The following is a 26,650-nucleotide window of genomic DNA, read 5'->3' as shown; positions in this document are numbered from 1 at the left end:
GTCAAGTGGATTCAATCTTACGACTGCTTGGTCTTGACCTTGCAGCACAGAGGCTTCTGCGGTTTAACCCTCAGCGCCACCACGTCCCTTTATTGTCTCTTAGACAGTAGCTATTAAAAGCCTGCCTGAAGGTCTTCAACTGCTTGTGGCAGGACAGCAAAGACGGGGCCAGACTGGCCTCCTATGGGAGGGAATTCCAGAGTCTGGGAGCAGAATATACATATTAATGCATTTTCAGAAATAATCAATCAAGAGGCTAAGCAACTAAATATTGCTTGTTTTTGCTGGTCAATGACCGTAATAAAACATTTCTTCTTGGGAAATATTGCTTGTTTCCTAAAGTAACTACATCAAAGGAAAAGTATATATTTTGCCCATCCAAGACTTGGTTTTTTTCCACTGGAAATTATCTTTAAATGTCAAACAAGGATTTTCCTCTGCAAGAGGATGCATGACCATCCAAGCTGCATTTCACCACAGTAAGAAAATTCTTTCCTAACCTACAAGGTCAGTCACTCTTCAAACAATGCAAAGCATGTCTATGTATCAATACCTTGAATCATGTGACAATACCACCTTGTACTACCAAAATGATACACTGACCTCAGAGTGCATGAAAAAAACAACACAGAGAACTGGTTCTGGTCAGAGTCTCTGCTTCTCTAGCACTGAGCAAGGTCTTTTTTAAGCTAAAGACAGGCACCTTCCTTCCAGTGCACTTCATAACCCAGATGAATCATAGAGGACAGATGGTACACACACTCGGGTGTTTTTAGTTTATCCTGCTGTATAATAAAGGCTGTATAACAGGCTTTTGGTAATGACCACTTGATCTTCAACAGACATTCCTGAAGGAATAGGGAACTTTTCTTCTCTATTTAAATAGACTATTTTCAATGAGGGAAAAGGTTCTCCTTCACTGGATAAAGAAAGCTTAACCATGCATATAATTGTTTCTTTCTTTTAAATATCTACTGATTTTATGACACACACAACAGGAACCTATATACTGTGCTTTGTGGAGGGCCCAGGCAATTTGCAGGTTGCTTAGCTTTTTGGTTTACCTACCAGAGTACAAAAAAAGAAAAAGAAAAGAAAACCCAATCCATTTCTTTCCACCTGGGACAATAAATGGCTTGTTATCTGTAAGACAGCTGACCAAACACTCTCCTTAACAAAATACATGCTGGAAAGAGGTTTATAGCTCTCTAACCTATGGCTACTGAATATAATTCTCAGACTGTGGCTAAAATCCTGATGCTTAGCGCGGTAAGTCACATGTAGAGCAGACCAATTGAATCAATGGGGAATGGGTCGGTGAGTCAACTTCAATGAGTCTTCTCTAATTGAGATTTATTATGCTAAGCAACAGGATTCCAGCCAGTATGTGTTTGCATGACATGACAAGCCAAAACATGCAAGCAGTATACTGATGCAGGCTGCTTGCACTGTTCCACTTGTAGTCAAACCAGCTAAACCAGCCGGAGAGCTTTGCTCATGATAAACCTTCATGGGCATCAACATGACCAGAGAAATAAATCAAGAAGAAAACCCTGGATTCTTTGTCTGATTTATTTGGAGAAAGAAAACCAGGTATGTACAGCTGCCAAAATCTATTCCACAGCAAGCTCCCAAAGTCTACTTCACAGCATGGAAACAGTTATTCTGGACTACAGCTTTCAGAGTCCAGCAATAACCATGCTGGCTATGGGACTGTGGATGCCATAGCCCAAAAAAGTAAAAAATTTTAAGCTCTGGTTCACACAACATGATAAAATACTGTACAATATTTAGTTACACTCATTGCAAGCAGGAACAATTAAATGGGATGCACTAGTTTGATACCCAGGCACAACAAAGCAGGGTTCCTGCAGATACCTGACTTGTCATATGATGTCAGTTTACCCATAACCTTCCTATGGTTATTTGGTTTCTAAACAATTCTCCTTCAAGTGTATACAACAATATTTTCCCCAAAAGATAAGTGAAAATCTGCCTCTCTTTCTAAACTGACAGTCTACTTTAAATTAACATATCTTGCTTTCCTAGAAAGGTCAATGTTCATTTATGGAGATTTAAATCCACACAATTAGCACCTTAAGCTACACATGTGACTTGTAACAGAGTGTCATCCATGGAAAATCCCATTTCACTCTGATAATCACTCTGAGAGATAAGTAGGCTGAGAGAAAGAGAGTAAACACTACAATCAGCTAGCTTTATGACTAATTAAGTGCCTCAGTTTGATTTCCTCTACCCAAATCCAATGCTCTAGTGACTGCTTCACACTTCTGATTAGTTTCTTCTATGCTTTCAAAACATTTAATCTGTTGTGCTCAATGTATGTGTTCCTTTTTCTTTAATGAGATGTCTAGCAGCTAAACAAGTACCCTGATATTTCGATATATAACATAATCCTTTGAACAATGTAGTTCTTTAAACACTGGGCACATCGTGCAAAACCTGAAAGGTAAACACTGTGCTTTTCTGGGCCAGCTTGGTGTGGGGGAAGAAGGGTTTGTATGGCATCTTGGTTTAGATTTTCTCCTTGTAGGAATACACTGCTGGTCCAGGATTTTTTCGAGGGTACGGCTGGAGCATTGCAGTTACTGCCCAAGTAAGGCTTACCTCTGAGTGGAGTTACCTCCTCCTCCCCACTATCAGCCAGTCCATATATCCACATGTTGTGTCCTCATTTCCACTATTAGTCACCTGTGACACCAAGGTGGAACATCAGCAGACTGGAGGTGGTTTCAGTCATTGATAGTGGTTTCTAGGCCAGCTGCAGCAGCTGCACAGCAATGCCTACACCCTGATGTCAGCCTTGTAAAGAGAGTTTGTTCTGCTCTCACATTGCTTGAAAACACTGTTGCTTCAATGATTTCCATAGGACAGTACCATTCATCTATTGTAGTAAAATAATGAAGAGGCATATGGAACCTTTAACACTAAGAGATTTTGTATAGCATGAGCTTCTGTATCCATCAAAGTTTATTCTATAATAAATTTACCAAAGATACCACTATACTGTTATTTTAATGTCTTAATGAGTTTTTAAAATCTCTCTCCTTAGCATTATTATATGTTGTCTGTCCTTACTGCCATAGTTTTAGACACCACAACCATCAATTCATGTAGTGTTGTTTTTTTAGGTTTTTCAAAGAAGCCCCTGAAAAAGATTGTCACAGTACTGAGAAACTAAGATGGATAAAATTATTGATTTTTTAAAAAAATACAAGTTGCTTTAAATCATGATTTGAATTTAGAAAATCAATTTTTAATTTAAATAATTAAAAAATCCAATTTTTAATTTTAAAATTACATTTGAATTGTGATATACACACAAATGCAGATTTATATCCAGCTTCATTTTTAAAAAGCATGTTTAAAATTTCCAGCATCACACTTATTACAGGAAACACTACAAGAATTACTTTTTCATTGATATTGACTGGTTATATTATTCTTCAATGTCCTATTTAAAGCTTCTTACAACAATAGCAACACACTGAAATATTTAGTAAGAGCCTTTGGAAAAGATTTTTTAGATCTGCTTTATTGACCATACTTAATTTTGTCTTTCTTTAATGCAAAAACATTCTTGGTTATCCATGTAGTATACCACATTCTGAAGATATAACAAAGCATCTGTATTTAATACAGCTAAGACTTTTGTTGTTGTTTAATAAGCTTATATTATACTGCAATGAAGAAAACACACCACCCCTTAACTAGAAGTTTTGTCAGATTTTTTAAAGTCCAATTACTCCAACCCTGCATAACATGAGTTGCAGAATACTAGTTATCACCAAAGGAAAAAAGAGGGATTTTTAGAACTCTAATAGGAATGAAACTATTTCATGCCTGTTTCCTCCTTTCCTCATCAATCATTCTTTCTGTATTAATGATAATTTGATATGCTGAATGTCAACCATGGGACAAACACTTGAGGCAGATGAGGCTGTTGGGTAGCTATGTGGTTTTGGTAGGTTGGGAATTCAGTTTCCCACTGTGCCTCCTTGACAGGGTCTATACACAATGATCCACAGAGTTCCTTCCAACTCTGTAGTTCTAAGATTACTATTATAGAATATGAAATATAGCATTAGCACAAATACAGCATCTACATTTCACACCAATATTTCACTCTCTTAGCAAAAGAAAAGTTCCAAGTATATTGACCTACACATAGATCAGTAATCTGTAAAATCCAGTAACACATTTAGAAGTGGAGGCAGGAGCTAGAGGTTGCTTTCAAGAGACTCTTTGGAAAAGAATTTCTGTGCTTACACAGGTGCAAGTTATTTTTCTAAAGGCTTCTTCCATTTCTCCTGTTATTCAAGTTACAACATAAATTGCCCACCTCACCCAAAGGAGACTGAATTAACTTCCATACCTGTTTAATAGTTTTCCAGCAATTCTTTTCGAATGTTTGATGCTTCTTTCTGCCACAAGTGGTTTCTTTGCATTGCCCAGCCTCGGCATTGCAATGTCATTTACCAAAGTAGTAGAGGAACCATGGATTTTACTTGCCTCCTCTCTCTGGTTTCCTGAGCTGTTTGAAGCCTTTGGTGTACCTCCACACATTTTGAGCTCACTCTCACATTTGAAGAGACAACTCTCCTACATTTATTTCTTGAAAATAATATCCGCAAAGATATTGAGCTGAGCTGATACAGAAGCCAAAAAAAAATCTTCTCGAAGAAAGGCAACCAAGACCTGGGTAGCACTCAGTAAGCTTTCTTCGTAGGACATCGCAGGCCTTGATGCATCATGATTACAAGTACCCTCTTATCTAAAGTAGTCTATTTTATTACCAACCCTCAGAACGCACCACGCAATTTTACAAATTTAAAAATCATAGCATAGTTTGCTTGCCTGGGTTATTCAGCAAACTTGCTGTTAGAGGCAATAGCTAATAAGAACTGTGACTGTCTTGTTTCCTGGTATGCTTCTGTAGCTACTAATTATTTGATCACAAGACCTAACCAGATGGCCTTGGACAGAGAGGTTGCTGCTTTCTCATCCACTCCTGAGTTGCAAACTTGTTTTAAAACTGGCTGCAACACCCTCTTAATGCTCTCATGTGAGCAAGTGTCATCTGACTGTTCTTAGCAACCTTGTGTCTCCACACCGTAACTTCCAATGCAAACAGGAACCTGTCACTAGTACCACAGGTTATCAGTAGGGAATGATTAACAAAAGACCCTTCCTTGCTACAATTTTTTGTTGTTATCTAATATTACTTTTATAAGCAACTTGTTTACAGCAAGATATGGTGATTGCAATAAAGTTAGATGGACGAGGAAACATGTTCAAAGAGCACAGTAAAACTCCTCTAAATCTTGGAAGATGAAGAGAGAAATGTCCCCCTCCAATTAATTTACCACGAATACAAACATTATTTTTTGACACTTAAAATAGAAATATTGAATTCTTATTCTACCTTCTCTGGTTCACAAACATGAACAGAACAAAACAAACCAAGGATGTTTTGCAACTAACATGGAAAATGTGTTCCAATGTTTCATTAGCAGCTCCAGAGCACAAAACCTTATGTTCAGTTATCTCATTTGTTTTTCAATTTCTACTATATTTTTATTTAGCCCTCTTCCAGGGAGCTCAAGTATACAATGCTGTCATTCCCCCTATTTTCTCCTTAGAACAATTCTTTCCTCTAGATTGCCTGTCCCAACAGGGCCATACAAAAACATGTTTCTGAGACAGATGGCACCTTTGCTTCCATCTGATTCTGAATATAAAAGCTGAGCAAACTGACAGCTCAATGTTATTTCAAAAGAGGCAATGGGACATCATCCTCCACGATATTTGAGAGCAACATGTTAATTTAGGGAACAGGTCACGTAACACATACAACTTTAATCATTCTATGACCTTTGGAATTTGCCACTTGGTTAACCACTTTGCCTAAAGGGTGGGCTAGTCCTGTGTCCCAGGGTCTTTCAGCAAGTTGAGAGGAATCAGGTTTACATGCTTAAGTCCAAACCTCACACAACCTACAACAATCAATATGATTCCCTTCAGTTGTGACCCTTTCTTCAATGCTTTCAACTTGCAGGCTATAGAGCAAGTCAGCGTTGTAAGAATTCATCTTAGACAGAACAGGAGTTCCACGATAGTCACTGAAATCTCACATACTTCCAGAAACTCGTCATATCACAAAGGGAGAGAAACTATATAAACAGAGGAGGAATTAAAATTTTTCTACTTTTTGCCTTGTATAGAACTAGACTTTGGAATGTCAGTTTTAAAAACGAATGCATTGATGTTGATAGGACTACAGAAAATGATTGGTACTTGTCAATGCTGGAAGGGATGGAACTTAATTTGTTGTGCTACTGTTAGTTTTTAAAAATGAAATAGTTAATTTTATAGGAAACTATGGGGTTGATAGAAAATGCTGAGATTGCTGGTCATCACTGTCCCCTAGTGGCACATTTGGTTACAGGCACCTTCAAAAGTGCCACTTTTCTAGCCTTTCATTGTGTTCTCCAAGGTGACACTTTCCAAATGCACTGTGACATAAATCCTATGATCTGACTGGCTACCAGGTGTGGTGGGTTTCGTTATGCAATGCAGTGGGAAATTGCCAGTCAGGGGGAGCTTGTCCTAATAAGCTAATTTAACAGGTTGTTCTTTCTTTTCTTTTTTTTTAATTATCTGCATTTTTTTCTGCTCTCATCAACATATAAACATACTATAAAATTCATCCTTCAAACATTGAGACTGCTTGTTTGGACTGGAAAATCTGAATAATGATATTTACCCCAGTTACAGAACACTAAACCATTGAAGCTCAGTAGTAAGCAGCTACAGAGATCAATTACTGAATCAAGAGTGCAGAATTCTTATTCAGAAGTATTCTGAATACTTCTGACCATATGCTGAACATTTTTCTGCATTAACAAATAATTGCATCCTCTACCTCACCACTCAAGAGTCAAGTAGTGTGGTCTGCTACTATCAGTGTTAAGAACATATATTTTGCATGAAGTAGTCAGGAAGTCTATGTTCAAACTTTGCCATCTCAAGTTTCTAACAGTAGATTCTGCTCTCCAAATATCCTTCTGCTCTTGAGACCACGTCCTGCTAAGAATAATAAAGCAAAATCTCTTACTCATTGGGTCACAGAAAAAGTGAATGGTCTTTATAAGCAAATTTACTTGCTAAGTCTCTATGAGGGAAGTGGAAACAAGTCAAATGTAAGTAGTTAAATGAACTTATTTCCAAGTTCTGTCCAGAAGGGCCTACAGAAAGGTGCACATGTTTAGTTTAGTATCCTGCTCTCCTGAAATACAAGGAACTAAAACTTCCCAACATACTTGCCTGCCACCAGCAGTGTTAGTGCAGTCAAGATCTCATAGAGCTGAAGCTCTAGGAGTTTCTGATTGGTGGGGTGGGGTAGAGGAACATGACATTCTAAGCTATCCCCATCAGGCTTCTCTGCTCTCTCTGGACTTAACTGCAAGCCTCTCGTTGCTGGGAGAGAAATGGATTTTCTTATAAAAGTATACTGTTGTGAGCTATATCTGAAGTAATGCAAAGTATTTGAGGATATTTGGGGTTGAGAAAATTCTGAAGAAAAATTCAAAGGCAGGACAGCATTCTGCATTAAAATGTCAGATAAAATGTACTGAACTATTTAACAATGTATGAAAATATTTCAGTACCTGGACATATTGTTGATTCAAATCTGAACAAATTAATATGGATCACAGGATGCAGTGTTGCCAGATAAGATCTAGCAGAACCATTTAATCATAAGTTATGACAAACACACAATGGTCGCATAGTTGACAGGAAAACACTAATCCCAAAATGTGTTTTACTACTGAAACATACTGAACATTAATAAGAAACAGTTAATGTTCCCATCTCTCACAGAGTAGCCAGCTTTTCATCCAGACAGGACTCCTGTGCCTCTGATCTTTTAAGTAACAATGAACTCAAGAAAAGTATATTTTTTCATTATATGAAGACAACTCAATAGAAATTGAAAAAAAAATACTCAGAAAGATGAATGGTCACACACGTATTTAGAAGAACTAGAAAACTGTCAGATATATACTGGCAATTCCACAGGTCAAAGTGACTGCTATGCATACTTCATGGCAAGGTTTATGTCTGAGGCCACAATCACATAAATTCCAAGACTAATTTTCTATTTTATCACCAAAAGGTCTTAATATATAAGTGGTGCTGCAAGCAGGAAAGGAACCACACAATGTCCATAGGTGGCTTGTTTATTATGACATCCAGATTGAGCAACAAGTACCAGCTCACAGTCTTGCTCATGAGACGTCAGACTCAGGAAGTTTGAGAATTCTGGATTATTGTAATGTATGAATTCTATCACTCTCTCTGAATTTCTTGATGCAACTATAAGCAGCAGTAGTTTTTAATGTTTTGTATCTTATGTCCCATGAATCACTTTTTTAAAGAACTTGAGTGAACCATAATGGGCACAGAAACCCACTTTCTCCTAGACGGGCATTTAAACGATTATAGGCTATTTGTTACTTTATGTAAAACTAGCAAATGTGTTCATCTTTCCCTAGATTGAAAATCCACAAAGCCCACCCTTGTCCCATGTTCCCACTACTTCCCCCCCCCCCATGTTTTAAACTGATCTCTTTCCCTTTTACTCTATTAGTCTTTCTGCCTCCATGGTTAGAAACGCACCAACCCCAACCCTCTGCAACCCTTGTGCATGTCCTCTCTCTCCTTGGCCCAATTTTATTTTCATGTTGGTCTTTTTATTTTCTCCACCTCAGCACTCAGTCTAATAATCATGGAATTTAAATATAACTCATTTAGAGTACAACTGCCACAATTACTACTGGCAACATGGCCTATGGAGTTTCAAACTATTCAATGATTCAATTTCAGATCTCAATGTCTATGAAAAATTCCATGATTCTATTTCTTAATGTTTCAGAGGCCTTTGGAATGAGAACTACAATTCCAATCCCCCAGAAAGCATCACCAGTAAATATTTAGCCTACAAAGTTACTTTAATTGTAAATCAGTACTGTATTATTAATGAAAAATGTTGTATTTTGCACTCTCACCACTTCAGTTTGGTAAAAAAGACTACAACTCCCAGATTCTCCCAGCCTGCCTGGCCAGGCAAGATAGAACCCATCCATTTATTTAAGCTGTGACATTGGTAGTGGTGGTTCAAAATGTTGGGCTGAAATTCTACTGCATGATGATGTAACTTTTAGATGCAAATTCCTGCAAGTTAAGAAATCTCCGAAGGCACGCTGCACCATGTGACTAATTTTGCAACAGATAATATACAACAATTAAGGACAACAATTGGCTTCCCAAAGCTGTATCATTTGTGTGACTGAGTGACAGAACTTCAGCCACGGCATCTCTAGCTCCCACAGCAAAAAAAAAACAAAAAACCTTATACTTGAGTTCTACTACCTACTTTCTCTTTAAGCACAGAATCATTCATTATGGCAAAAGATGTTTTCTGAGGCAGAAGGCTGGGTTCTGCTCAGACCAACATCATTTTACATTCATTCTTCTTCTCAGAGGATGCCTCATTTTAAACAACATTTGTTCCAGATGGATCTGGCCAACTTTCAAGAACACAGTGCTCAGCAGAGACAGGACAAATTCAACAAATAGCTCTTTGCCAGACATTGAAATATGGGTACTTTTTGCTAAGCTTGCTTTTATCTTCCCACACTCCCTGCCCTCTAGCATCTACCATGTGTTTTACACAAGAGTGACAACATGCTGGGTTTTTTAAATATTATTTTAAACCCCTTTCTGGTACAGCACAGAGGTGAACTGAAAGAAAATTTTAGCATCTCTAACTGTGAGCAGTGCCAGCTTCATTTCTAACCTTTATTTTTGATGCCAGCACCTACCTAATCTTTCTGCTGCAGATTGGGGAGGTAATTTCAGTCTTCTGGACCACACCTGGGATTGGCATCCTGATATGTCGGTTGGCGTCTCTTTTCCAGTTTGTATTTCCTCAACATGTACAACATGTGAAATTCTCACTGATAAAGAAATAGTATTAGGGATTCATCTTTTCCTCTCTTCTCCTTCACCACTCCCTCTCATCCTCTCCCTCTCTCCCACCCATTCCTTGGCCTCTTCCAACACTCATTTTGTCAATTTCCTACAAACCAGAAATAAATTCACTTTTATTAATTTTTTCCTTTTAACATTTCTTAGAGACCTTATGCATACTAGTTTAATCAGATACGTTGCTTGAGAACCTCAATGGGGACACACATCAAAGTTTTTTTAATTAATAGTAGTCAAAAACAAATCTCAGTATACATTGTCACAAAAAATACTGGCATTCAGACAATGCTTCGGGAATTTCATAGTGGACAAAGCTACTCTTACTGTATCAAATATTTAAGACTATGATAATCACTGAACAACAAAAACAAAATTGGAAAATTGATATGAAATCATACATCTCAGTTTCATTAACCAGCTGTTACTGAAAACAGATATAGGAGATTCTAGGCAGGGGCAAGTAATACTTTCATATATAAGCTTGAATCACATCTTTAATATATTTTGAATCTACTCTATTTTACGTGTTATCATTTGAACAATGAGCAACACCAGTGCTAGATAAACAGAGCACTAAGGATTGTTTCATATAAACTGTCGTGACTCTCTCCCTTTAGCATCACCAATTTTACCTGATAGAATAGATGCATGATGCATGGTTCTACTCAATTTCATATAATTTGTGCAATGTCTATAAATTTTTAATGCAAGGAAAAAGAGTGGGAGGGTGGAGATGTCAAAAAAGCCCACCCTCATTTTAAACACAGGCCTGTATCATGAAAAACACTCTGCAGTCATGTTTACCTATCCAAGCAGCAATGAATGCTCGGAAATCCTGTCTTGGATAAAAGAGATGATAAACCTCAGCCCGGATATAACCTTCAGTTACATTGTTTTCTAAACTCATTGGTAGAGGTTAGTAGGGACTGCTAAAAACGCTGAATTTAGCACCTCACAATCATTTTTCCAGAGACAGATCAAAAAGCTTTGTTTAATTTACCACAATCAAAGAACTTCGTTCTAATAATTCGTTTTGTTTGCTAGAATGAAAGATGTTCAATTTGTACTTAATGAGAATACATAACACAATCAGATATTATCAACGGCATTGCAATATTAGTTATTAGACTGTCAGGCAGTTTTAACATTTACTAACTGCAAAATTCAACTTTAAGTGCTGCAACTGTTCCTTTTTGGAAGAATTTCAAGATGTACAGTTAAGACATTGCAATTGCTTTAATCCTTTTGCAATAAAAGTCCCAACAGATTCCAAATTCAGGGCATATTTTAAAAAGCCGAGTTGAAAGAACTTTCAGCAGCAGGAAGATCATCTACAGTATTGCTTGGCAAACACTTGAACAAGAATTCACACAGGAATTGATGCAATGCTGTAATAAGCATGTTCTAAAGCAGCTCTCGTGATTCTGCTTGCGTAAGAGGTTGTATTATCTCTTGCGAAATAACACATTTCAATTCAGTTTCACTTTTCTTGCACAATAGTTTAGTGCTAAATGTTTTTAAAAGAATCTGCCTATGATAACAAGATTGTTATTTATTTATTTATTTATTTATTTATTCAATAAGACATAAGACATAAGAAATTTATTTGTCATTGCGCTCACAAGTGGGTGCAACAAAATGTGGTGCTCTTTCCCAAGGTAAAACTGGACAACACTTACAAAAAAAAGTTAAAATATACACAACTTTCACCATCCAAATATAGATACCCCGTTTTCTCTCAGCAATTAAAATTCCACCAAAAACCTATGGCCCCGCATTTAAACTCAATACTGCACTTGGGTAAAAACTGTTCTTGAATCTGCTTGTCCTTGCTTTCAATACCCTGAATCTCCTTCCTGATGGTAATAGTTTAAAGAGCTGATATCCCGGATGAGAGGAGTCTTTCAGTATGTTAGATATCTTCCTCTTACATCTGTTCTTATACAATTCTTCCAAAGAGAGGAGTGAACAGCCAATGATGTTTTGGGCCGTCTTAATCACCCTTTGAATTGCCTTTTTCTCTGCCACTGTGCAGCTCGTGAACCATACACAGAGACAGTAGGTCATTTTGACCACTCTAGGCAGCTTACAACATAAAAACATGACAGATAGACAGATAGATAGATAGACAGACAGACAGACAGACAGACAGACACACACACACACACACACACAATAACAATTAAGGTATTCTGCAAGATGGGAAAAATACAAAAATAAATCAAATAGAGAGAGAAGGGAAGAGGGTCAGGAATTAACTGGGGGGGGGAGGAAAGGCCTGCCTATACATCCACATTTTTAATTGATCCACATGAAGACAGGCATGTTTGGATCCAACCTAAGACCAAATGAAAATTTTCTTGACACTCTATGGTAATTCAAGTTTCTCCAAAGTCTTCTTAGGCCCATAATAAATCTATTGCTACCTCCATGTCTCATAATCATAATCATCTTAGAATTTAGAATTCTACCCCTTGTCAAGGAGGCACAGTGAGAAATTAAGCTCCCAACTTCTGGCTCTGTAGCCAGAGACCTAAACCACTGATTGAAAATCAATGTACAAATGTGCATGTTGGAAAAAACTGCATACTCCTCTCCAAGGTCTATAATCACACTTTTAAAAAACAAACAATTACCGAAGAGCCACTGATTCATCCACATGAAGAAGTGTTCATGCAACTTTTCATTGGGCAATAGCTGCAGCCTTTTTCCGTTTTCCTCTCTGGTCAGTGGGGCATTTGGGACATATATTTTGTCCTAATGAGGATTTATTTTTAAATCTGTACAGTCACTCAGGAAATAAAAAGGTGTGTTGGCTGGGATAAGTGGGGTGTTCTACCTATGGCATGTGTGCGCACAGGTATAACGTGTTACACAGTTTTGCTTATTTGATAGTGTGGTATGGAGTGTGCCTAGACATTTACCTAGCTATTTTGTGTGTGGATGTTTTTTTTTTTAACCAAATCCTACACTTTCTATGGGGAATTATGTGATTTGGCACTTAAGGCTCAAACCTCACCTCTGTATTTTCTGCAGTTTCTTTCCCAAGTCATTTCTCTCTGAGCCCGTCAGTTTGCTTTCTGTGAAAAAGCTGTTGGAGTTCAGGACTTACCTCTGCCTTATACAGTACTTCCAAATACTATCCTTCCTTTTAGTCTCATCAGTTTGTCCTCTGAAGAACAAGTGTTTAGTGATTGGTTGCGCTGCTGTGAATGACAGCCATTCATTTTGTATGAGGATTCATGACATGCTCATGGGGCCTCTCTTAATGTAGTTCAAACATGACCAGTGCCCCCCCCTCCAAATTGGAGATCCCTGCTCTATGTGGATAGATAGTCTTGCAACTGTTATTTATCCTCTTAGTACAGGGGTCCCCAACCCCTGATCCGCAGCCTGGTGCCAGCCCATGGGCTTCCAGAGCTCCATTCCCCCCTGCCCCCCCCGGTGGGCATGTCACACTCATGAGTGAGTGTGTCACACTTGTGGGTGGGTGTGTTGCGCTCATGGATGGGTGTGTCATGCTCGTGAGTGGGCTTGTCATGCTCGTGGGTGGGCGTAACGTTCGTGGGTGGGCGTGTGAGTGCAACATGCCCCTCCATAAGCACGGCACGCCCACCTGCAAGTGTGACACACCCACTTGCCCCCACTCCCCCATGCACAGAGCCCGTGCCCCCCAACCAGTCCATGGTCCCAAAAAGGTTGGGGACCGCTGCTCTAGTAACTTCCCACTTACATTGTTTTGATTATGTGCCACGGATCTTGCCATATGCTATTCTATAATTCTATGTTTTATCTTTTAAAACTTACCTGTACACAGCTGGGAAAGGTTGAAGGCAGCAGAAAAAGAAGAAGAACAAGTATGAGATGGACTGGCTCTCTAAAGGAAGCCACAGCCTTGAGTTTACAAGAACTGAAGTTACAACACTTCTTTTCATACTAGTACACATACAGTCACATGGATCGTCTAGCTCACTCACTGAACCAACAAAACACGCCAAGAAGTGTTACAGTTTTGTCTCTGGAGTACATGTAGAATAGACATACAAAATAATTCAGCAGGCGGCTACATGTACCCAATGGTGCTTCTGTTCTGCATTTCTCTAATCAACAGCCTCCATTTTTACTGTACTACAATATCGTGTGGGAAAACTGTCTTGAAATGTGAGGTGAGGTTTTTAAAAAAACACAATATGCAGTCCTGTATGGGGATCTGCTCTTAAAACATGTACATTTTTCTGCACTTACGCATACACACATACAAAAATCCTGCTGCATTCAAGTGCTTGGGATCACATAAGCTTCCTCACCCAGCAAATGTTCAGGACTTACATATGCTGAATCCCAAACCCTATAATACTAAGAATGCCTATTTAAAAAGTAATTATATTTCCCTCACATATTTAGCATCAATATTATTGCAATCTGCAAAAATGTACCTTTCTCATGGTTACATTGCCTTCTATTGTGTTTCTTTACATTTCGGTATCCTACCTACCTCCTATCTTCCTCTGAGGTACGATGGGGTGCTGATAAGTATTGAGCCTTACCCCAAAAAAACTGAGCTAGGAAGCTATAAATTACAGGGTGTATTGGCCAATTTGTCTGTATTCAACGGTGCAAAAATCAACTATCTATGATTTTAACTTAACTTTCATTTTCCAGTCCAAAGTGAACATGGTGGCACCTCACAGTTGATCTTTTTACCAACTATGTTTCCTGTGAAAGACTGAGGTCCATTCAGTACTAGACGTGCTGGCCAAGTACAGTGGTGCCCCACATAGTGACGTTAATCCATTCCGGATTAATTGTCGCTATGCAAAAACATCCCTAAACGGAACGTAAAAAGTCACAGGAACACATTAAACTTCGTTTAATGCGTTCCTATGGCTCCAAAACTCACCGTTCAGCAAGGTTCCTCCATAGCGACGCCATTTTTGCGCCCTCGGTAAGCGAGGGCAGGGCGCGAAAACACGTGCAGTGGCCATTTTGGGCACCCGGCGGCCATTTTGGAACTGCCGATCAGCTGTTTAAAAAACATCGCAATGCGAAGATTGGTAAGCGAAACGCTTACCAATCATCGCAATACGATGTTTTGCCTATACAGAACATCGCAATGCAATTGCATTAGCAATCTAAAAAATTAGATCACTATGCGAATTCGTCGTTAAACGGTGCGCTCGTTATGCGAGGCACCACTGTATAGCGTTCACCCTTATTATGTTAAATAGTCATGCATTATTCATGTTGTAGACTAATGTTGTTGAGAGGCGGAGCCGAGAGAGGTAAAAAAGGCAGAGCCTGAGAGTGAACAGTCAGTCAGGAGAGAGAGTGAGAGTGGAGTGGAGTGGAGTTAGAGACAGAGTGATATTTGGGAGATCTGAGGCGTGATTAGTCAGAACAGTGAATAGTCAGAACTGTAAGATCAAATAAAGATTGTTATTGATGATTGAGAAACCTGAAGATACTTATGAATTATAATCAAAACATCTGTTATCAATAAACCTGTGTTATTTAAAAGACAGAGATGAATGGACCTCCATCTTTCTTTATAAAAGTACGTCGACTTAGTAATCAACTGGTGACAGCGTGTGAAGAGGAGTTTGGGTTGCCTTCAAGTGCTCTGTGGTTGGAAGATAACCAAGGGGAACTAGGGGCAAATGCCACACCAAGGTTTCTAGAAGTTGCAGTCCAAGAACACCTGAGTTACCCAAGATTGGGAATCACTTCTCTGTTAGATTATTTGAGCTTACTACATGCTCCACTCACTCAAATTCTAAAAATCTTTGTATTTAATTTCAGGATAGAACCAATCTGTTGAAATGCCTGTCTGATTCCTATTTAGTAATAAATGCAAGACTTTTATTCACTTTCTTCGTTCTCTTGTGTCAGTTTGAGATGATGCAGTCCATGTGCTCCCAAATTAATCCCTCACTATATTTTCTATTAGACCTTCTCACTCTCCCACCTATTTTTCTTACTCAGTTTTTAAAAAATTGAGCAAGCTATACATCTGATGAAGGAAATCCACTCTCTTTAGCAAATTTGTTGACATTAAAAAACCTTCTGTTAAATACAGTATTTTGTAAAACACAGGATTTGTACTTTATGATGGCAATACATTCAAACCCTTCATTTTCTTAAATTCAGTATTGTTCCTGAGCCTCTATGGCAGAGGTCTCCAAACCCCACCTTTCCTTTTTATCTGGCCCAGCAAATACCGCAGGCTCAGGTCTGTTCCCTTCAGCCTATGTGTGCGCATGTCTGTTTATTCAGCCCTCAAAAATGTGTAAAGTATATGATGTGGCCCTCATGTTGAAAAGTTCGGAGACCCCTGCTCTATGGCATCTACATCACTGATAAAGCAGTAACTAAACTGGGCAGACCTCACAGCTCTCCTTTCTGTCTGTCTGTCTCTGTCTCTGTCTCTCTCTCTCCCCCCCCTCCCCTGGTGTGTGTGTGTGTAGCTGGTAGAATCTCTCAACACTGCAACATAGCCAAAGGAATGCTTTGCAATCCACTACCAAATGAATGAGCTCATTCACTAAAAGCCAACATTATTGTTACTGGCTAGAGACGCTGCACAGCAGTAATAAAGCATCCGTTCAATTGCAAATGCAATAAAAGTGAGAGCCTGAAATATTCCAAGCTGATGTCTACCATTTTCAAAGCCAATGAACCCATTCTGAGATTTTCTTTTGATTCTGTGCTCATTCTGGTACATTTCTTGCATGTTAATTTTCATGTGCTTATTGTGCTGATTTTTAGAAGGAAAAAACAGTTATGCTGCAGTTATATAGGGAAGGCTACACATTACAAAGGAATTCCAAAACACAGTATTTTGCCCTTGCTAATTTGCTTGATCCTGTGAGCAACTGATGAGTATCAAATCTTATTTACTGTTGTATAGACAAGTGTAAAAATCTCCAATATCATGTGGAGACATGCAAACCAGAGACATGTAAAGAACATAGATGACTGTTCAATGGTGCAATGAAAATACAGTCCTTAATAACACAATAATTCTAACAGATTGTAGAACAACTGTTCGAGTTTGTGCATACCTTCAAAGGAAGTAACCACCGTAAAATGCTTAGACTTCAATCAATACTCTACTGTCTCAATGAAGAAGTCTAGAATCTTCTATATACCAGTGATAAACCCAAGCTGGACTGCTTTTGAATTTAAGAACAACCTGTTAAACATGCTTCCAACTTAGAACAATCTCTAACAGATATGGAGAAGTAGTATATCTTTGTACACACCCCAAAGCGTCAAGATAAGGCTGAAAGGAAAGTAGCTTGCAGGAAGCCAGACTACAGATCTATCTAGCTCTGCACTGTCTGCACCGACTGACATTGACACTTCAAACTGGCAAAAGGAAAGAAAAAAAATACATAGCACTTCAATAGGTTCATTTCAGTTTAAACTTTCCTGGATCTATTATACTTCCTGAGACAAACGTGGATTTTGATCCACAAAAGCCTGCACTGTAATAAAATGGTTAATTCTTAAAGGACTATAATGATTTGCTTTTTCTATTCTTTTCTCAATACTGTATGTTGTGTTTCCAAAGTTTCAGAGAGGATTGCTTCACAGCTCTTCCTGGAGCTAGTGCTGATTGAACTGGGATATTATGCATACAAAGTAGAAGCCTATCACTGAGTTAGTCCCCTTCAAAATTTACAGAGGCACCATGTATGTATCTTTTGGCTGTCTTCAGAATCTTGCCAACAAAAGGAAGACGCTCATACTTAAAACTGGTACAGTGGTGCCTCGCTTGGCGAGCGCTCTGTTTAGCGATGAAATAGCTTTGCGACACATTTTTTGGAATCGCAAAAGTGATCGCTTTGCAATGTTCCCTATGGGGGAATTTCGCTTTGCAATGATTGGTTCCCTGCTTTGGGAACCAAGCATCGCAAAGCAACGATTTTAAAACAGTTGATTGGAGGTTTCAAAATGGCCACCGGGTAAACAAAATGGCCGCTCGCTGTTTTCTGGGACGGATTCCTCGCTTAAGAGGCACCAGAAATGGCCGCACTATGGAGGATCTTCGCTGAACTGTGAGTTTTAAGCCCATAGGAACGCATTAATCGCGTTTTAATGCGTTTCTATGGGCTTTTTTATTTTGCATTGTGACGTTTTCGTTCAGCAGCTATTTTTGCGGAACGAATTAATGTCGCAATGCGAGGCACCACTGTAACTGGAAAGCTAGAGTTGTTTGTGCTTGGTGAGGATTGTAGAACAGTCATCTATATCTTATGACTGTAGATACATATACAGTGGTGCCTCGCTTAGCGAGTGCTTCGCTATGCGATGAATTCGCATAGCGAGGGGGTCCGGGCCATCGCTGGAGCATTCGCTCAGCGATGGCCCCTATGGCGATTTTTCGCTTTGCGATGATCGCTAAGCGATTCGCTTAGCGATCTTCGCAAAACGAAGCGGGGGAGAACAGCTGATCGGCGGTTCCAAAATGGCCGCCGGAAGGTCCGCGCCGCATTTTCGCGCCCTGCCCTTGCTTACTGAGGGCGCGAAAATGGCGGCGCTATGGAGGAAACATCGCTTAACGGTGAGTTTTCAAGCCATAGGAACGCATTGAACGAAGTTCAATGCGTTTCTATGGCTTTTTTAGTCCCGTTTAGCGATGTTTTCGCATAGCGAAGGTTAATCCGGAACGGATTAACCTCGCTATGCGAGGCACCACTGTAATTTTAAATATACAAGCAACATTAGTGATATTTCAAAAGCTAATGAGATGACTGCGCATGTATGGGGAAGTGTGGTCAGACCTTCATTGCTATATATAACTCTTTGCTCTCAATCCACAACCAGCAGAAGCAGTTATCAAACTCAGAGTATACAATGCTTATTGTATGCTAGCTACATGATTTCCTTGCTGCAGAGAAAGAAACCTTGGAGCCCCTGGGAGCATACTTGCTCTTCAGAAATACTTAAGTACCTGTTTTAAAAATATGTTGATGCTGAGATCATTCTGGCTGCACAATCCAACTCTTCAGGGCAAGAAGTTAGATCTGCCAGTACCACCTCCAAACAAATGAAAGAAGCCAATGGTAAGGGCTACAGATAAAGAACATACAATCACAAACACTCAGAACCAAGTATTCTTACTAAAGATGGAGGTATTTGTATACGAATATCCCTGCACAAGTGGTGATAATGAGGGTCTAGCCTCATGGGGCCAGACGGTCCACTCGCAATCTGCCACTGCCACGGATGCCAATAGCTCTGCAGATCGCTATCTGCGAGCCACATTTCAACCTAGCAGCGCAGTTTGTCCTCCCACCTCCTGCCGGGAATGACTAGCCAACTGCAATCTGTAAAGCCATTGAAATTGCGGCACCTGCAGTAGCGGTGGATCAGTGAGTGGACCGTCCGACCCCATGGGGCTGGACCCTTGTTATTGCCACCTGTGCGGGGATATTCATATATCAATACTAATACCCCCATCTCTAGTTCTTACCTGTACACTACATACTTAGTAAATTGGGCTACACAGGATGAACTAGATACAGTGGTGTCCCGCTTGACGATTACCCACTCCACGATGAATCTGCTTTACGATAAGTTTTTTGCAATTGCCTGCTTCAGTATGACAGCAAAAAAGATCCCAAACAGGGTCGGCGTGAGGACACAGTCTTGTTTAACTCCGCTTCGGATGTCACAGGGATCTGACGTTGAGCCATCAAGAACTAGAGTGCCCTTCATTTCCTCATGAAAGGAGCTGATGATGTTAAGGAGTCGAGGTAAACATTCAATCTTGGGAAGTATTTTAAAAAGGCCATCCCTGCTAACCAAGTCAAAGGCCTTTGTGAGATCTATGAAGGCCACAAAGAGTGGCTGTTGTTGTTCCCTGCATTTCTCCTGCAACTGTCTGGGGGAAAATACCATGTCGGTGGTATGAAACTTAAATTAAGTGGTGGAGTCTTGTCTTGGTTTAGATCATCAAAGACTAGATCTTTATTTTGGGCAGGTGGTTCCTGAATGTCCAGTTGCAGAGATTTAGGTATTATGTGGATTAGCTGAGAGTAGGAAGTAAACTCCTACAAAGGTGGAGGGCAGTTTTCTCCGACATTGGACGGGGGGGGGGGAGTTAGGAAGATTCGATGGTGACTCTCGAGATGTTGTAGATGATACAGAGGGCCAACAGTGTGATATAGAGATTGATGTATGTGGTAATGGTTCACGGGATGAATGGGCCGGTATTGGCTGTGTTTCAGTGTTGTGTGGAGCGGGACCTGCATAGGTCATAGACACATGTAGAGAAGTATGTCATTTTGATTGTTTAGTTCTCTTCACCAGTATCGGGGCTTCTGGTATCGTGGGGATGGAACTTTTGTTTCTTTTGGATTGCAACTCCCAGAATTCCCCAGGAACTGCCCCAAAAGAATCCTGGAAGACGCACAGCAAAACAGTAAAGAGGACCTTTTCTCACCTCCATGCAGGCCATTATAGCCTTTCAAAATGAAGGAAGCTGCTCCCAATGGTGCCTGGGAGCAGCAAGAGTTCACAGGAGTCTAAAACAATAATGGGACAGGTGGTCCTTAAAGAGGTTCCCTCAATGAAATGAATATCCCAAGCCTAATATCAAGGGGGGAAAGTAGTGTGACAGCAGAAATACATGTCTTGAAAAACCTCAGTAAAGCTAGCATGCTTCTTTATTGGCAGATAAAATAATGTCTAGAAAAATAACATTCTGGAATCATGGTTCAGGAAAAAAAAATTGTGGTCTTCAAGGTGTTTTTGACTTTTATTTTAGCTCCTAGAAAACCTAGCTAGTGAGCCCAGCAATCCTAGATCCTAGGAGCCGAAGTCCAAAATATCTGGTGGGGGTCCAAATGTTGACAACCATTACCGAGAACCATTCAGGTAGCCAGAATGGCAACTGGCCCTGGAATTTTTTAGATTTACCTGATATTACTGAAGAACAGTGGTATGAACTCTGAATAAATAACATAAAAGCAAAATATCATTTTTGCAAAAAAGTTTGTAAGTTGTTTCAAGTGCTCAGCTAGCTAAAAATTAAGTGTGTTTGAAGACAAAGCAGAACTAATTTTCCTACTGGAAAAAGTCACATACATACAAAAATGAGACTATATTTTAAGAATTCAAATGCACAACATAACCCTTGCTTTTCTATACTTCTGCAGCACATTTAGCATTTCAAAGGGATTCAATCTGGCAAAGAATGCAGACACTGCCTGATCACAAGACCTGATCAGTCACAATGAATGGAATGGGATATCATGTGAAAGTGTGTTGTCTACACATGTGATGTCATCACTGTGGCCTTGACCAGCTTCCCACACAATGCAAATGAACACATTACGAAATGACCAATTTCAGAACCATTTGATTAGTCAGCAAATACAGGGCAAAGGAAACAGCAAATATATAAAACGGTTTGATACTACGTCCTGAAAGCTGCACCATTTTGTTTTTACGTATTAATTGTAAGACTAATAATTGCAGCAGAAAAGCTCCTAATCTTTAAACCATGATTGAAAAACTGGCTTTCATTACCTCCTGAGAAGTTAATATTAATAATATTAATAATATTAATAATATTAATAATATTAATATTAATATTAATATTAATATTAATATTAATATTAATATTAATATTAATATTAATATTAATAATAATAATAATAATAATAATAATAATAATAATAATAATAATAATAATAATAATAATAATAATAATAATAATAATAATAATAATAATAATAATAATAATAATAATTACAATCCTAACACTATATTCTAGAGAATTATTTAGGAAAAATACATGTATAAATTGGGCTTGTATGACAATATTTAAAGAACGTATTCACGCTGGAAGCAAAAATTAATCATTGATTGGTAAGTACTCCTGAACTGTCCAGGATCAGAAGTTTTTCTGAGACCACAGATTCATCTCATTTCTTTCTGCCCATTTTCAATACTACAGAGCTACCCTGTACAAGTCTTGAAGAACAGGAAATGATTGCTACAACAGATATGGCTACAGACCTGTTTCTTCTGCACAAACTTTCCATACATGGTATCCTCCAGATATGTTGGCCTCCAACTCTCACAATGCCCATCCAGCCTGGCCAGTAGGAATGCTAGGAGTTACTGCCTAAGCAATTGACTGAGCAAAGGGACTGCGTAGATATTAAATATCCAAAGGTTTACCTCAATATATACAGTTGTCATTACAACCTTTCCTCTATACTTGGCTCCCATTACAGTAGTGCTGGGCTACTCGTTTATATGATCCTGCCTCCTATGATTCTCAGAGAGAACTCTATGCTGGCCACGGAAGATGTGACTTGCACATGGTTGTTGTTTTATGTTCCCAACACAATCTTGAATTTACGCTTGGATTTTATATTTTTAAATTAGGGAATCAAATCTTTATATATTTTGTGCTTTCCCATTCCTAAGGATGTCTCTGGATAAAACATATAACCACAACATTATCCATCTGAACCTCGTACCAATGTTTGCAAACCTCTCGCTACATCTCATTTAATCAGGCAAATACAGTCATTTCAGCATCATGTCAGGACCCCCTCCTCATGCTTTTTGCAAGATCTTGCATAACATCCAGAGATATCAGAAGCCTGCACACATTTTTGTTGCTCTTTTGAACTTACCTGATAAAGGCATCACACTAAGTGGACTATAAGGTGTTTATCATACCCAAAATGACTACCATGAGTTTTTAGCATCTAATGAAAACCTTCCACAAATACTGTACTTCTTAAGGTTGCATATATGAACATGAGGATATTGTGCTATGCCACAGAGGCCACCATTACTAAGCCCGAGGAAAGCTCTAGCTGCGGTCCTATCCAATTCTGACAGACGTTGACAATACTTCAGTTGGACGTATGTCCTATTTGTGTATAATTAATCCTTCATATTTTTAGTTCATGTGCGCCCATTCCTACTTTAACCTCAAAGAACATACAGTAGTACATGGTAACAGGTAACAGGAGTCAAAACATTTCAATTTTGAAAAAAAAATTACTTGTATCAGATAAGCAGAGCAGATGAAGCAGATACACAACATGAGGTTAAAGCAAATAATTCAAAATTGGGCTGGATATAATGCCCCAGCTCATGAAACCAGACTTCCAAACAAAGAAAGATGGGAGTTCAGATTCCACAGGAGACAGAGTTAACAACGGCAGCGTCAATGGACAGCTCCGCCTCCCTCTGCAATTAAAAAGTAGTGGGTATTATCATACCATGCTGAGGTCACAAACCTATGTAGGTTTGCTTAGAAGAAAGCCCCCATGAATGCATATTGGAAAAAGTGAGATGACCAATGACTTTATTGGACCACTTAAGCCTCCAAAGATTTAGCAAGCATACAAGTCTTGTAGGGCCCATCATCAGGTTGGACTCTGCTGAGCTGAGGGGGAGTGAGAAAGAGATACCAAAAACGGTCATTTGGATTTTTCTGTTTTTCTCTCCTTTGTTGTAAAAACTCTGCAACACCTGGCTAGGTGGGAAGGGATGGAAAATGTGCGGTTTTCTTAAAGTTGTTGCACTGTAACTGTCATCATCCTTCACCACTGGCTAGGCTGGTTATGGGGTCACAGGAGCAGCTGTCCAACAATAGCTGAAGGGCTGCCTTTTCCCACTCCTGAAATTCAGGCATTTCCTGCCTGGAGCTCAGTGTAGGATACCAAAAGCAGCACATCTCTGTACTGTCTGTATATGTTTACTAAGAAGCCAGGCTCAGCAAGGCTGGCTCCCAGGGTCAAGGGTAGGAAAAGGTAGGTCACAACTGCCCTACAGCCGAGTAAGCCACTTTGGAAGGAGGCGAGACGCCCGCCCCAAAGCCATAGGTGTGCATTCGAGTCCGTGCCTGGCTCGAGCCAACAGACTTTACGCACCTGAGGAGAGGTTGTTACGAAACAGGAGCTGAACATGTGCAACACGTGTTATCCACTTCACAGCCATACACACAAACAGAGGTACTGTATATATAAATAACCCACGTTGTTTTTTCCCCTAGGAGTCCCGCACTTCCTCCGCCTAACCCAATGGACTCAGCCCGCCGTCCTTCCCTCCGGCCACCTGGGGGGGGGAAGGTGCGGAGAACAATCCCGGGGGGGGCGCAGCAGAGGACGGCCAAAGGCAACCCCCCCGCGTCCACACGCGAGCAAAAATTCCTCTGCAGCCCCGGGGTGGGGGGGGTGTTTCTCGCCTCGCTTCTGGCTTCGTGAGCACGCCCCCAACCACGGGCCGAGGATGCTTCCAGGGTACGGAATGCGCTTCCTTTCCTCACCTGAACGTCGACCAATCCTTGGGCTCCCGACCCGCGGCAGAAGCCGAGCCGGAGCCGCCGCCCCCGCCGCCGCCCCTTTTGTTAAAAAGCTTCTGGAGCAGCGTAGGAGCCATGCTGCTGCTGCTGCTGCTGCCGCTGCTGCCGCCAATGCTGCTTTTCTCCCTCAGCTTGTGAGGAGCCGACGACAAAGCGCTCGGCCACCACTACAGGAGGAGCCGCCGCCGCCGCCAGCAATGGGGGGCTCCCACAGCACCGACAGGAGCAGCCACTCTGAAAGCCAGCTGGGCCTCCCCCCCCCCCATCCGGAGCGGCGGCGCCGCTGAGAAGCCTTCACTTAAATACCCTTTTCGCGGTTCTTGCTCGCTTGCGCCCGCCTGCCCGCCCCTCCCTCTTTTCCCAGGCAGGGCGTTAATGGAAGCCGCCCAGTCATATGACTGGGAAAGGGGAGAGCCCGGGCGCGTTTGTCCGACGGTGTCTGGAGCTCCCTCGCGCGGCCGGCTCGAGCCCCGCAGCCCGGAATCCTGCCTTCCTTGGGAATCGTTCCCGAACGCGCGGCACCCGCCCGTCCTTTGTCCATCTCCTCGGAACAGTCAGGGATTCCCAAACCGATTTTAAAGGGATCAGAGGCCTCGGAGGGTGGATGGGTGGGTTCGTTCCAGAAACCTCTGGAATTTACTGGACAGAAGGGAAAGGAATGAGGTTAGCTTGCTTTCCCAGAATTTGGATTCTCTAGGTTTTTTTGTTGGGTGTTTTTTTTTTTTGGCGTTACAACTCCCAGAATCCCGCAGCGTTCAACTGTAGTAAAACAACGTATCTTGCCAAGCTCTGTGGCTTTGAGTCTCCCTGTGAAGTGAGGAGAGCTGTTGGACGAACCAGAGAGTGCAATTTCAGTCGTAATATCTGCAAACGAAACGCCCCACTTGCCTGACACAGAATTACTGTATTGTCTTTTCAGCACCAAGGAAGGCAAGAACACTTATTTCTTTGCTCAGGAGTTTTGCAGCATTATCCACCTGGTTTCAACGTTTTAGTGTCTTTTCATCCATGGTGGTGTTGGTTTTTAACTGTCTGATGACCAGCTTATATTTATTTATAGGGCATTACATTGTTTTAACAGTTGCTCTGGTGTGCTTTTAAAGGGATGGCACAAAAATGTTGTACATAAATAGCGAACTTGATTGCAGCCAGAGCATATAGCTGTCTTATTCTGCAGGTGGGAAAAATAAGAAAAAGCCTGTGGCATTTGCGCTACTCTTTGTAGCTTATTAATAATAATTACACACCATCAGGTCAATTCCAACTTATGGGGACCTTTCCAGGGTTTTCTAGGTACAGAGTACTCAGAAGAGTTTTACTATTTTCTTGAGGGCTTTCTGGGACTATGTAACTTGCTCAAGACCATACAGGCTGGATCTTCTACGGCACAATAGGAACCAAACTCCTGAACTCTGGCTACCATTACTGTAATGAACTATTTGCAGTACTCCTTTTAAAGATGGTCGAAAAAGTTCAGGTTCAGAGTGTGTGGCTGCCCAGATGCTTGTTAACTGGGGCCAGGCATTTCAAATTTGTTATGCCTACGTGGTACGTGGTGTATTGATTGCTTTTTGGTTTCTGATATCAATTTAAAGTGCTGGTATTGACTCTTACTGGTCTAAATTGTTTGGTATGAGCTTATCTGATGAACTGCCTGTACCTGCACAGAAACACACGGAGGCTGTGTTCACAAGCCCACCATTTATTTATTTTTATTTAAATATTTTTACCTTACCACTTTCCTTAAGAAGGACTCATAATGACTTACATCATCAAAATAAAATATTTAAAGCTAAAAACAATAAGTATACCAATGAAACTGGGGAGCACAAGAGACAGAGCAATTTTGATAATAGCCTCTTATTTCTGGAACTATTTTCCAAGGGATATACATTGGTTCCATTGTCCCTAGTTTTCAAATTACCCCTGCAATCTTCCTGTTTTACTCTACACTAACTTAATGTTTACTTGTATATTTACTGTTTTGAACTACCAAGTTTAATTCAGTATAAACACCTGTGAGCTGAAGATGCATGATGTCAGCTACAGGCCATGAAAAAGCACAGTATTTGAAATATATTTTTCTAATATTTTAATGGTAAATAAAGCATTTTATGCTTTAAGGTACGATTCTTTGTTCTTTTTTGTTGCAACAGGCTAATTCTGCAATACCTTTGGAAGCTATTTAGAACTGTTGCTGTTTGATGATTTATAAGGCAATCCTGAAGGTTATCT

At 40.2% G+C, this 26,650-nt stretch overlaps 1 protein-coding gene across 3 annotated transcripts in view; it reads right to left on the bottom strand.

The window, feature by feature from the left end:
* Positions 1-24,673, bottom strand: part of FNIP2 (folliculin interacting protein 2) — a 63,183-nt gene extending 38,510 nt beyond the window's left edge. For 2 of the 3 annotated variants that reach the window (XM_020781409.3, XM_020781411.3), the window contains exon 1: positions 4,397-5,950. In XM_020781409.3, coding sequence (XP_020637068.3) covers positions 4,397-4,587 — 191 coding nt within the window. In that variant the 5' untranslated portion in view covers positions 4,588-5,950. Of the gene's footprint in view, positions 1-4,396; positions 5,951-24,379 lie in introns of those variants that run through there. The other variant, XM_020781410.3, reaches the window with a different exon arrangement.
* Positions 24,674-26,650: the final 1,977 nt, after the last annotated feature.

This window comes from Pogona vitticeps, chromosome 5, assembly GCF_051106095.1.
Source record: "Pogona vitticeps strain Pit_001003342236 chromosome 5, PviZW2.1, whole genome shotgun sequence".
NCBI lineage: Eukaryota > Metazoa > Chordata > Lepidosauria > Squamata > Agamidae > Pogona > Pogona vitticeps.
This window is presented reverse-complemented; position numbering and strand designations above follow the sequence as displayed.